Here is a 12,033-nt window from a genome sequence, read left to right on the forward strand (position 1 = left end):
TCATACCCCAGAAATGGTTGGGTTTTTAAAAGACTAAAGCCAATTTTTTTTTTGGGGGGGGGTCAGTTGTGGGGTTTGAACTCTGGGCCTGAGCGCTGTCTCTCAGCTCTTCAGCTCAAAGCAAGCGCTCTACCACTTGAGCTACAGTGCCATTTCCTAAAGCCAATTTTTCTTGTTTGGGACACACTTAAGTTTGTTTGTGGCCAAATGACTGTGTCTAATTAAAACATACAGAGGTAGGTAGAATGGAAGGGTGCCAGCATTGAGTAAAAAAGCACAAGGCCCAAATTCAAGCTCCCATACTAGTATGCGCATGCGCACACACACACACACACACACACACACACACACACACACACACACACACACACACACACACACACACACACACACACACACACACACACACACACACACACACACACACACACACACACACACACACACACACACACACACACACACACACACACACACACACACACACACACACACACACGGGGAAAGAATAAATGTATCTATTATGGAGATGATTGTGTAATTTTTTTCCTTCTGTCTGCATTTTTCTTCCCAGACGCCCCAAATGGGCACCTTCATGGGTGTCTACCTCCCATGTCTACAAAATATTTTTGGAGTGATTCTGTTTCTGCGGCTTACATGGGTAGTGGGCACTGCCGGAGTTCTTCAGGCCTTTATAATTGTCCTTATCTGCTGCTGCTGTGTAAGTCCTGCACTTGCTCCTGGAGATGGTTTGCTACTGTGATCTTCCTGAGAATTTGTGCACTTGATCTCTGCAGAACTAAAACAGAAATTTTAAAAGATGCACTATCTCAACAAGAGACAGCATGCTGATACTAAAATCTAGAGAATTTTTCTGTAATGCAGTGTGCCATTCACTCACGCCTGTAATCCTACCTACTCAGGAGGCTGAGATTTGACGATCATGGTTCAAAGCCAGCCTGGGCAGGAAAGTCTGGGAGACTTATCTCCAATAAACTACTCAGAAAAGATCAGAAGTGGCACTGTGGCTCAAGTGGTAGAGCACAAGCCTTGAGCAGAAGAGGCTCAGGGACAGCACCCAGGCCCTGAGTTCAAGCCCCAGGACCAGCATAAATTTTTTTTTTTCATTAAGTGCCTGTTAATTGCTTGCTAGCTATTCTGGTGATCTAGAAATTAATTATAAGGCAAGGCTTCATCTGGAGTGAAAGATAAAGTCCTTGTCTTCAAAGAAGTCAAAATCTGAATCATTTTGAGTTTGGTAGAACCAAAGTTGTAACAAATTATATTTTAAAAAGTGGTGCACTACTTCAACATGCATTCAGAATCAAAGCTGACAGTTATTTGGTGGGTTTGATTTGGTGCAACTGCGCCTTCCTCATCCTTCCCTGCAGTTCAGTTTGATTTGGTTTGCTTTTGAAGTTCCCTCACCATTTCCTGCAGCTCAGGTCTTCTCTCCCCTACACTGAGAACTCCTGTTCTTACATATCTTAGCCATATGTGTCCATTTCATTACATATTTCTACTGTTCTCTTTTTTTCCTTGCCTCCTTCATACTTGTCCTCAGCTGAGAACTATACAAAGCAGGCTAATAAGTAGACAGTGACCGTATAATAATTTCATGGTACTAGCATTTCTTCTCATTTTCTCAGGCTTGAAACTTGCAAGCCATACTTGACACTTGGCTTTCTTCCCATATCTAGTCAGCTCTTCAAGCCAATCTGTCCTCTTCTGAAACTTGTACATCCAACTTTTCCATTTTACTCCCACTACCAGCACCACTGTCGAGCCCCTTGTCTCTAGCTCTAGCTACTCATTCTCTGCAATTTGTTCTGTACTGTGCTAGGTCATGTTTTCATTTGAGTACAGTTGTTGTGTACTCACATTTTTAGTTATTCTCTTGAATACAGAATATTGTTCTTGGTATCATAGCTAGTCTTCAGATTCTAACATGTTTTCCCCTGGCTATTCTTTTTTTTTTTTTTTTTTTTTTTTGTCAGTTATGGGTCTTGAACTGTGGGCCTGGGCGCTGTCCCTCAGCTCTTCAGCTCAAGGCTAGCACTCTACCACTTGAGCCACAGTGCCACTTCCAGTTTTGTGGTGGTTTATTGAAAATAAGAGTTTCAGGGACTTTCCTGCCTGGGCTGGCTTTGAACCGCAATTCTCAGATCTCAGCCTGCTGAGTAGCTAAGATTACAGGCGTGAGCCACCGGTGCCTGGCTCTGGCTATTCTTTTTTAAGTATCTCATGCTTTATTTCTCTTTAACTAGGAGATTCATGCTTTATTTCTCTTTAACTAGGAGATTCAGGGTGACTTCAGGGTTTTGTGCTGTTTTGTTTTAATCTGGTCAAGACAGGGTCTTGCTATGTAGCCCTTTCTGGTCTCAAACTCAAATCCTTCTGCCTTGGGTTCTCAAAGGCTGTGGTTTACAGCCAAGCACTACCACTCCAAGCCATCTATGGTTCTTAGCAGCACCTGATGTACTGATTTGAATGTTAGGGCTATTTTAACCATCAGTTTCTGGTAATGTTCATGTGATTAGTGCAGTAGAACTGCCACATTGTCTCATTTCCATACTGTTACTTATACCAGCTCCCTCTACAAAAGCAGGTAGAGCTGAGTATTTAGTAGATGCTCTGAGGTTCACAGATGGGGAAAAAAAATTCAGAAGTGTCCCTTTCATGCTGTAACAATGTTTTGTTCTGCTCTTCCTATAGACAATATTGACTGCTATCTCCATGAGTGCCATTGCCACTAACGGAGTGGTGCCAGGTTAGTAGGCAGTTACTGTGTATTTGTGCTATAAAGCCAGAGGTACGGTACAAACTTCCAAGGAACGGATGCCGAAGTCTAGGAGAATAAATGTCTGCAGGCTATAGCACTAACACTATTTGGCTTTAGGACTGGCTTTACAAAATGATTTTCTAGGGCTCTTGCCTAGCAAGTGTGAGGCCCAGAGTGCAAATTCCAGTATTATTCTACATACACTCACATAATGCAAAAGCTGACAAAGAATGTGAAGCAAAGTTTAGGGCTAGGACATTCGTTAAGTATCAGGGCTTGCTTAGCAAGCATGGAGCCCTAACCAAAGACATAGAAAAAACTCATTGTTTTCTAGACTGCAGTGCTCTAATTTCAGTCACTTTCTTAGATTCTTAGAATATATTTATTGGCCTATTTTATGCTTTTAGTAAATTCTCTGATTTTCTTTTTCTAATAGTGCTATGATGTACTGATTCCTGAACTGATGTGCAGTATATCCTATAACACATCCTGTAAATAGGACCTATTTTCTGTCCTACACAGTTTTCAAAGACCTGAGACATTCATCTTTCATGCAGATGCTTATGACTTCTTTCCATCCTTCTTGCTGCTGAACTGTCCTGACCATGTTCACTGTTTTGTCTTTTAGCTGGGGGCTCATACTTTATGATTTCCCGGGCACTGGGCCCTGAGTTTGGTGGAGCTGTTGGCCTCTGCTTTTACCTTGGTACCACATTTGCAGCAGCCATGTATATCCTTGGTGCCATTGAAATTTTTCTGGTGAGTAATGACTTAATCATGGTCTACAATAAAGTATAGATAGAGATTTGCATTTATTTTGTCCTTGGGTATCAGAGCTTATGAGAAATCAGCTTTATGCATCAGTTGAGTGACTGACAGCTCACTGTTACTGGGCTTGATTGTGAATCTGAGGCAGAAGGTTGAGCTGTCTTTTGCTTGCCTATGTTTTTCCTTCTGTCAGAGATTGCTATCACTGAACTACCTCTACCAGAAAATTGAAGTGCCATCAGGGAAAAAGTCAATGCTTGTCTTTTTGATATCTTTATCCTAGTCACACAAAATATTTCCTGGTCTTTGCTCACCTAGGGTGTATGTTTTCTTACTATTGAAAGTAGTGACCGGCCTCCTGGTACTTACCACATGCTGTATTCTTAGGCTAACTATATAGAAAGCGGGAGCAGAATAACCCTACCCCATTTATACCTCAGTACAGGCCCTGTGCCGTGTCTGTATTGTGAATGGGGAGACATGAGGAAAAACATTAAAAAATAAAGTAGGCTGGGTGCTGGTGGCTCACGCCTGTAATCCTAGCTACTCAGAAGGCTGAGATCTGAGGATCGCGGTTCAAAGCCAGCCTGGGCAGGAGAGACCGTGAGACTCCTATCTCCAATAAACCACCAGAAAACCGGAAGTGGCACTGTAGTTCAAGTGGTAGAGCGCTCGCCTTGAGCTGAAGAGTTGAGGGACAGCGCCCAGGCCCAGAGTTCAAGTCCCACGACCGACCAAAAAAAAATTAAAAAAATAAAAAATAAAGTAGTGCTGGAAGAAACAGGGTCAAGGTTATTTTTATTCTTTTGTTTATCCCTATGAATAAAGAAAGTAATTTAGGCTTATGCTTGTTACCCTAGCTCCTCAGGATCTGAGGATTCAGGTTCAAAGCCACCCCAAGGAAAGCTGGTGATGCTCTTTTTTTTTTTTTTTTTGCCAGACCTGAGCTTGAACTCAGGGCCTGGGCACTGTCCCTGAGCTTTTTGCTCAAGGCTAGCACTCTATTACTTGAGTTATAGTGCCACTTCCGGCCTTTTCTGTTTATGTGGTACTGAGCAACTAAACCCAGGGCTTCATGCATGCTAGGCAGGCACTCTATTACCAACCCACATTCCCAACCCATGGTGAGGCTCTTTATCCCCAATTAACCACCAAATTCTGTAAATGGAGCTGTCTCTGAAGTAGTAGAGCACCAGCCTTGAGCAAAAAAGCTAAGGGTCAGCACCTAAGCCCTAAATTCAAGCCCTACTACAAAACAGTACAACACAAAATACATAAAAGCATTACTACTACTAATTCCTTTTTCCCATTTGGAAATGAAGTTATTCAGTACAGCAAGTAGAAAGAAAAATCTATGGCATCCCAGTTTATAGACATCTAGATCAAAATAGAAAATGGGCTTATTCTCTAAGTGTTTTATGCTTCAACTGGGCTTTCTTTCACAAAAGCAATTGGAAATGACTTTAGCTCTTTGCTCAGCTTTGAAGTGTTTTATTGCTGCTCTTTTTTTTTATTGCTGCTAACAGGTCTACATCGTCCCTCGAGCTGCAGTCTTCCGCAGTGATGACGCACTCAAGGAGTCAGCAGCCATGCTAAACAACATGCGTGTCTATGGCACAGCCTTCCTGGTTCTCATGGTCTTGGTGGTGTTCATTGGAGTACGCTATGTGAACAAGTTTGCATCACTTTTCCTGGCTTGTGTCATTGTTTCCATCCTGGCCATCTATGCGGGAGCCATCAAGTCTGCCTTCGCCCCACCACACTTTCCGTAGGTGTCTGTGTCTTGGCGTAGTCTTCATTGAGTAGTCAGTGATGAGTTAGTCAGCATTTCATAGAGTCTCTATGAGAGTTCCCTCTTGGCCATTTTGTGGCAGGGTGCCTCCCAGGAAACTGCTCTACTGGTCCTTTTCCTTACATCCTAAGACAGAGCCAACCTCAGTACCTACTACCTAGACAGAGCCAACATTGGTACCCACCATCCAGATAGAAGCATTAGGTGTTTTCCCCTGGATTATGATCACCTGTATATGTGTATGTATAGATGGATGGATGGATGGATGGATGGATGATTGGTTGGATGAACTAGTAGTCACAAGCCACTTTACAATAGTGTGGCCGTTGCTTGCCACCTTTATAAGGAATCACATATACATATTACTGGATTCCTTTCATTAATGAAAAATTCATAGGGTCACAAGCATTGTAGACTCTTGTCTGACTTGGTTTATTAAATTTTTTATTCTATCTTAGTTTCATAAATGCTAGGAATTTCTAGTCAGAAAATAAAGGAAAATGAATGCCACACTATTCGCATTATCTGTACATAGATAAAATTCAATGCTGTAATATAAGTACCTTACAGTGTACTTGTGAAGTAGTAGATTTGTGCAAATCTGTCATAAGCTCATCTGTTTTCCTTCGTACTAGTGGCATAGGGGCTAGAGGGCACTGAGTGTTCTTACAGAGATGGTCTTTAAAAGGTCATCTGTGCTGGGCACTGGTGGCTCACACCTGTAATCCTAGCTACTCAGGAGGCTGAGATCTGAGGATTCAAAGCCAGCCCAGGCAAGAAAGCCTGTGAGACTCTTTTCTCCAATAAACCACCAGAAAACCGGAAGTGGTGCTCTGGCTCAAGTGATAGTATACTAGCCTTGAGCTAAATTGCTGAGGGATAGTGCCTAGGCCCAGATTTCAAGCATCATGACTCATACACAAAAAGAGAGGTCATCTGGATTGCTTGAGCATCAAACTCATCAAATCTGTTGATTTAATTACATTACAGAAAAGTAGCTATTTTCATTATAAAAAAGCACAAGTCTCATGAGGCTTAATAAAGTGAATTAATGGTAGAGCAAGAACTCAAACTTAGGGGCTGGGAAGGTGGCTCAGTGGTAGAGTGCTTGCCTTGCATATATGAGGCCCTGGGTTCGATTTCTTAGCACCACATAAGTAGAAAAGGCCAAAAGTGGTGCTGTGGCTCAAGTGGTAGAGTACTAGCTAGCCTTGAGCTGAGGGATAACACCCAGGCCCAGAGTTCAGGCCTCATGACCGACCAAAAAAAAAACCATGACCTTAGTGACTTTTCTTTACTCCTATTGAATATTTTTGCTGTGTCATGCTATACAATAATAGTTTTTGTCATAACTTTTTAGTCTGCTTCTCTAGGAGTTATAAAATGGCTGAAGGTCTCATTTAGAATCATAAAAAATTTAGAGTTTAGAGTTGATGTTTTGGCTATAACTCAGCTTGGGAAGTTCCATTTTGCTTCAGGTTCTCCTTTGGGGCTTCTCCTTTTCTTTTCTGGCTGGGAAAAATGGTGTTTTATTTAAAATATTCCAGCAAAACAAGACCAAAAAACAAAACAGGGTTGTTGGAAGTTGTTGAAACTGAATAGTAGATACATGGTTCATTTGTATGTATATAATCATTCCTCAGATTCCAAAAGTTGATTTCCTTTTACCTAAGATACTTTAACTCTGTGTGTGTGTGTGTGTGTGTGTGTGTGTGTGTGTGTGTGTGTGTGTTATTCTTGTGTTCATATTTGTAAGTCTGGGTAGAAGAAAAAGTAAAATCTGTAACTAGTATTTGTATTATCCTTAAATATCCTCATTCCCTCTGGGTCTGAGCTTCAATCCAAAACAGTTTCCTGTTAGGCTAGAGAGGGATGTGCTTTTTAATTCTAGTCATGCTGTCTTTCTTATAACAGTAGCTAGAAAGTTTATCAGAACATTTCCCAAGGGGTTGTGAATAATGAAAGTGTTTTTTTTTGTTGGTTTTTGAGTGTTTTCTTTGGCCCAGGAAGGCAAAAGGTGGGGGGGGGGGGCACATTTTGAACTCTGGGCCTGGGCGCTGTCCCTCAGCTCTTCAGCTCAAGGCTAGCGCTCTACCACTTGAGCCATAGCACTACGTCCAGTTTTCTGGTGGTTTATTGGAGATAAGAGTCTCACGGACTTTCCTGCCTGGGCTGACTTTGAATCGTGATCCTCAGATCTCAGCCTCCTGAGTAGCTAGGATTACAGGCATGAGCCACCTGTGCCTGACTAACATATACTGCCTTCTCACAGTTCTTATTGACAATACTGAGGTTTGGACTGAATGCCTAGCCCTTGATAGACAGATGTTCTTACCCCTGGAGCCACATCCCAAGCACATTTTTGCTTTAGTTAATTTTTCAAGTTGGGTCTGGTTGGGTTTTTTTGTTTTGTTTTGTTTTTGTTTTTGTTTTTCAGGGCCTGTCTCAGACTATAATCCTCCTATCCAAGGGTATCTGCATAGTTGAAATCATGGGCAGTACTGTACCACCAACCCAGCTTATTAGTTGAAATAAGTATTAGTAAATTTTGTCTGGACTGGCCCCAAACTGTGGTCTTCCTAATCTGGCCTCCCAAATAGTGGAAATTATAGGCATGAACCACTGCATTTGGTGAATTCTACCACCTCCTGCCACCTGTATGACCTTTTACAGAATTCTGTGTACATTTAGACTTCAGTCCCTCTACCCATAGAATAGAAATATTAATTCATCATGAGATCACTGTAAGGATTAAATGGGTCATTGTTCATAGTGCTTTGAACAATCCTAACTTCTTTCCTACCTACAGCAGTAGAAGCTCTTAGAGATGAGTTCCATCTCCTCTTTCTCCTCCCTCCACTCCTTTTTTTCCTTTAGGGTTTGCATGCTGGGTAACCGTACCCTTTCATCAAGACACATTGACATCTGCTCGAAGACCAAGGAGATTAACAACATGACAGTACCATCCAAATTATGGAGCTTCTTCTGTAACTCAAGTCAGTTTTTCAATGCCACCTGTGATGAATACTTTGTTCACAATAATGTCACTTCAATCCAGGGTATCCCTGGGTTGGCTAGTGGCATCATCACAGGTAAGTGAGGGTGTTCCTAGACATAGTTACATTATTCTGCAAGGAGAGCAGGCTTTCCCAACTTAGACCTTTCTCCCAGGCTCCTGCCAGGTGGTGGTGGTCAAACCCCGTGTCAGCCTTGGACTTTACTGCTGTCTTAGACCTCTGTTATCCCTGAAGAGTCTGCCTTGGTGCTACTTCCTTCATACTCGCAACTCAGCATATTTCTACTTCACTTTCTTCCCGCCCCGCCCACTTTTTTTTTTTTTGAGAAGCAGGATCTTGCTGTGTAGTCCGGCTGGCCTCCCGCTGACTATGCAGTCTGGGCTGCCCTGCAGCTCACAGCGCTGCTTCAGCCTCCTCAGTGCTAGAGTTAGAGGCTTGCACCATCACTGTAGTGCTCTGCTTGTTTTGTTAATGAAATTGTCTTCTGTCCAGGGCTTTATTTGCAGAGTGGATTCTGTTAAAATGTAACTCCCTTTTGACAACTGAGAAAAATCACTTTTTAGGCTAGAATATGGTAGTCAGTGTCTTGACTTTTTTGCTTAGCTGGTCCTTAACTCCTGTGCTCTAATAGTAGCTCTGGCCTCAGCCTCTTGAGGGAGGAGCCACTGTGTCTGGCATTGTGTATTCTTTTGGTCCTAGGACTTGAACTCAGAGCTTGGGCGCTGTCCCTGAGCTTTTGTGCTCACAGCTAGCACTCTATCACTGGGTCCATAGATATACTTACAGCTTTCTGGTGGTTAATTAGAGATAAAAGTCTTGTGGGCTTTCCTGCCTGGGCTGGCTTTGCATTGTGATCCTTAGATCTCAGCCTCCTGAATAGCTAGGATTACAGGCATGAACCACCAGTGCCTGGCTGGCTTTGTGTATTCTTGAAAAATAGCCAGTGTTCTTCCTGCAGTGACAGATAAAGTAAAACAACGTTAGGCCACCACATGTGACCTGGTCTGTACATGTCTGGTCTGCACTTGTGTTTTCCTAACAGCTAAATTTCTGAAACTCTCCCCGATTGACATCTATAATAAAAGTTTGTTCCACAGATTCCTTTTCACACTAAACAAGATAATGTGAGGATGTTAGAAACTGTACTGATGACTGATAGAAAATAATAAAGGGGCTGGGCACCCGGAGCTCACACCTGTAGTCCTAAGCTACTCAGGAGGCTGAGAGCCAAGTCTCACAGTTCACAGCCTGACCAGGAAAGTCCATGAGACCCCATACTCTTATCTCCAGTAACTACTCAGAAAAAGCTGGAAGTGGAGCAGTGGCTCAAATGGTAGAGTGCTAGCTTGAGTACAGAGAGGTTCAGGGATAGCACCCAGGCCCCATAATGGACCAAAAAAAATTATTTTTCAAAAAGCATTAAGCTTTTATTTACATGTTTTATTGTGAGTATAAGCATGTATATATACGCTTAAGTTGAAGCAACCAACCTTTTAAAAACTACCACAGGGGATGGGGTATAGCTCAGTGGTACAGCACTTGTGTAGGCTCTGGGTTCTATCCTTAGCACCTGAAAACAAAATCAGACCTAATACTCTATAAGGCTAAGGGGATGGCTTAAGTGGTAGAACACCTGCCTAGCAAGCACAAAGCTCTGAGTTCAAATCATAGTACCACCCCCCCCCAATATATGTGTGTACGTATATATGTATGTGTATATATATATGTATGTATATGTATGTGTGTATGTATGTGTGTATACACACACACATATATATATATATATATAGTTATACACACACACACACACACACACACACACACACACACACACACACACAAGAAGTATGTGATGATGGATGTTGTTTGGATAGGAAGCCATGTAATCATGTTGTTTCCCTACTGCTTCTACCTATAATCTTTTATTCCCATGGCAGAAAACCTTTGGAGTAATTATTTGCCTAAAGGGGAGATCATTGAAAAGCCTTCGGCCAAATCATCTGACATCTTGGGTAGCTTAAACCATGACTACGTGCTTGTGGACATCACCACCTCCTTCACTCTCCTGGTGGGCATCTTCTTCCCCTCTGTCACAGGTGAGCACAGGGGCTGTTGTTTATTCTAGAAGCTGTGAATCCAGAAAGATATTTTTATCAAAAGACAGAATGATGTTCTCTGGGTTCTTAGGTTTGTCTTTAGTCTCCAATATCCAAGGGTCCAGGAACTATGGAAGTTCACTTGGTTTTCTCTCTCTAAAGGTATCATGGCGGGATCAAACAGATCTGGAGATCTGAAAGACGCTCAGAAGTCCATCCCCATTGGAACCATTCTTGCCATCCTGACCACATCCTTTGTCTGTATCCTTTTGGTGGTCTAGTCTGAGCCTTAGTCCATCATAAGTAGGATGACCACGTTGTATCATAGCAGGATGGTCTCTCTTTACCACCTTACTTGTTGCTAGATAATCTGCCTACCTCACATGCATAATTCAAGAATGATTTTATGGGACCACTGAACTTAGAAATCCACTTACTGATAGAGAGAACTATTCTGAGTGTCTGTCTCATGTTAGAGGGTAAGATGAGTTTCTTTAACTCTCAGAATGACAGACTTGAGCAACGTTGTCCTTTTTGGTGCATGCATTGAAGGAGTTGTTCTTAGAGACAAGTGAGTGGTCAGTTTCTTTGTAATTATTGTCTGTCTTCCATGTGCTCTGATCATCTAGTATAGCTCCAAGATAGGTACAATCTCAAAAACTCAGCCTGAGGTATCAATTATGACCAAGAAATAGACAATGCAGAGACTGGGCTAGAATGTAGCTCATTGGTAGCATGCTTGTTTAGCACGTGCAAAGCTCATGCATTGATCCCCAACACTGAAAAAAAAAAAGAAATATGTACATATATTTTCCCCAACAATATAATGAAGAATAAGGGCCAAAATGTTGTTATAAATATGTGAGATGCAATGAATATAGCTCCTCAAAAAGGCAGTAAATTTGCCTGAATAATAAATACTGCCCTGTATACCAAGAACTTCTGGAAAACTAAACCAAAATGAAGGAGAAAAAAAAATCAACTTTGCATTGTCTCCAACATCTCCTCTATAGAAGATAGGTGTCTATGTAACTCTGTTTAGCATTCTAAATAAAAGCCTGAAGCTTTGATTTCCTTTGTGAAGGCTGACGTTTATTTTCTAACATTTCCCATGAAACCTATTACTTTTCACATTTCCCATCTTGTTTAGTAGTTACCCCTCTCCAAAGACAGAAATCTAAGTTTTGTTTTGTTTGTTTTTTTGGGTCCGGTCATGGGGCCTGAACTCGGGGCCTGGGTGCCGTCCCTCAGCTCTTCAGCTCAAGGCTAGCGCTCTACCACTTGAGCCATAAGCACCACTTCTGGCTTTTTTCTTTTTGCTTATGAGGTGCTGAGGAATCAAACCCAGGGCCTCAGGCATGCAAGACAAGCGCTCTACCACTGAGCTACCTTCCCAGCCCAGAAATCTAAGTTTAATTAGACCTTTTCCATCAGTTCTGTCATCCAGATGGTTTCACAGCTCTGTAAATTCTTTCAACTTTAATCTAATTATTTCCCTTGCTTCTATATCCCTATCACTTACTCTGATTTTTTGCCTGCAAGTCTGTAACAATCTCCCTTTCATCTTTACCACTTGTA

The 12,033-nt window shown here is 42.0% G+C and overlaps 1 protein-coding gene and 1 non-coding gene across 6 annotated transcripts in view; both read left to right on the forward strand.

Moving 5' to 3' along the window:
* Positions 1-12,033, forward strand: part of Slc12a6 (solute carrier family 12 member 6) — a 67,918-nt gene that overhangs the window by 31,855 nt on the left and 24,030 nt on the right. For 4 of the 5 annotated variants that reach the window (XR_011368578.1, XM_070005698.1, XM_070005699.1 and 1 more), the window contains 8 exons: positions 575-721; positions 2,716-2,770; positions 3,411-3,541; positions 5,077-5,318; positions 8,220-8,434; positions 10,297-10,455; positions 10,618-10,716; positions 10,969-11,026. Coding sequence is in view for 4 of the 5 variants with exons in the window: in XM_070005698.1 (XP_069861799.1) it covers positions 575-721; positions 2,716-2,770; positions 3,411-3,541; positions 5,077-5,318; positions 8,220-8,434; positions 10,297-10,455; positions 10,618-10,716; positions 10,969-11,026 (1,106 nt within the window). In the remaining variant the exon portion in view is untranslated. The remainder of the gene's footprint in view (positions 1-574; positions 722-2,715; positions 2,771-3,410; positions 3,542-5,076; positions 5,319-8,219; positions 8,435-10,296; positions 10,456-10,617; positions 10,717-10,968; positions 11,027-12,033) is intronic. The other variant, XM_070005701.1, reaches the window with a different exon arrangement.
* On the forward strand, positions 3,903-4,034 carry LOC138816310 (small nucleolar RNA SNORA51). Its single transcript, XR_011368612.1, has one exon. It is a non-coding gene; the product is annotated as a small nucleolar RNA SNORA51 (small nucleolar RNA).

Source organism: Dipodomys merriami, unplaced genomic scaffold (genome assembly GCF_024711535.1).
Source record: "Dipodomys merriami isolate MVZ:Mamm:240054 unplaced genomic scaffold, mDipMer1.0.p SCAF_69, whole genome shotgun sequence".
NCBI classification, from domain to species: domain Eukaryota; kingdom Metazoa; phylum Chordata; class Mammalia; order Rodentia; family Heteromyidae; genus Dipodomys; species Dipodomys merriami.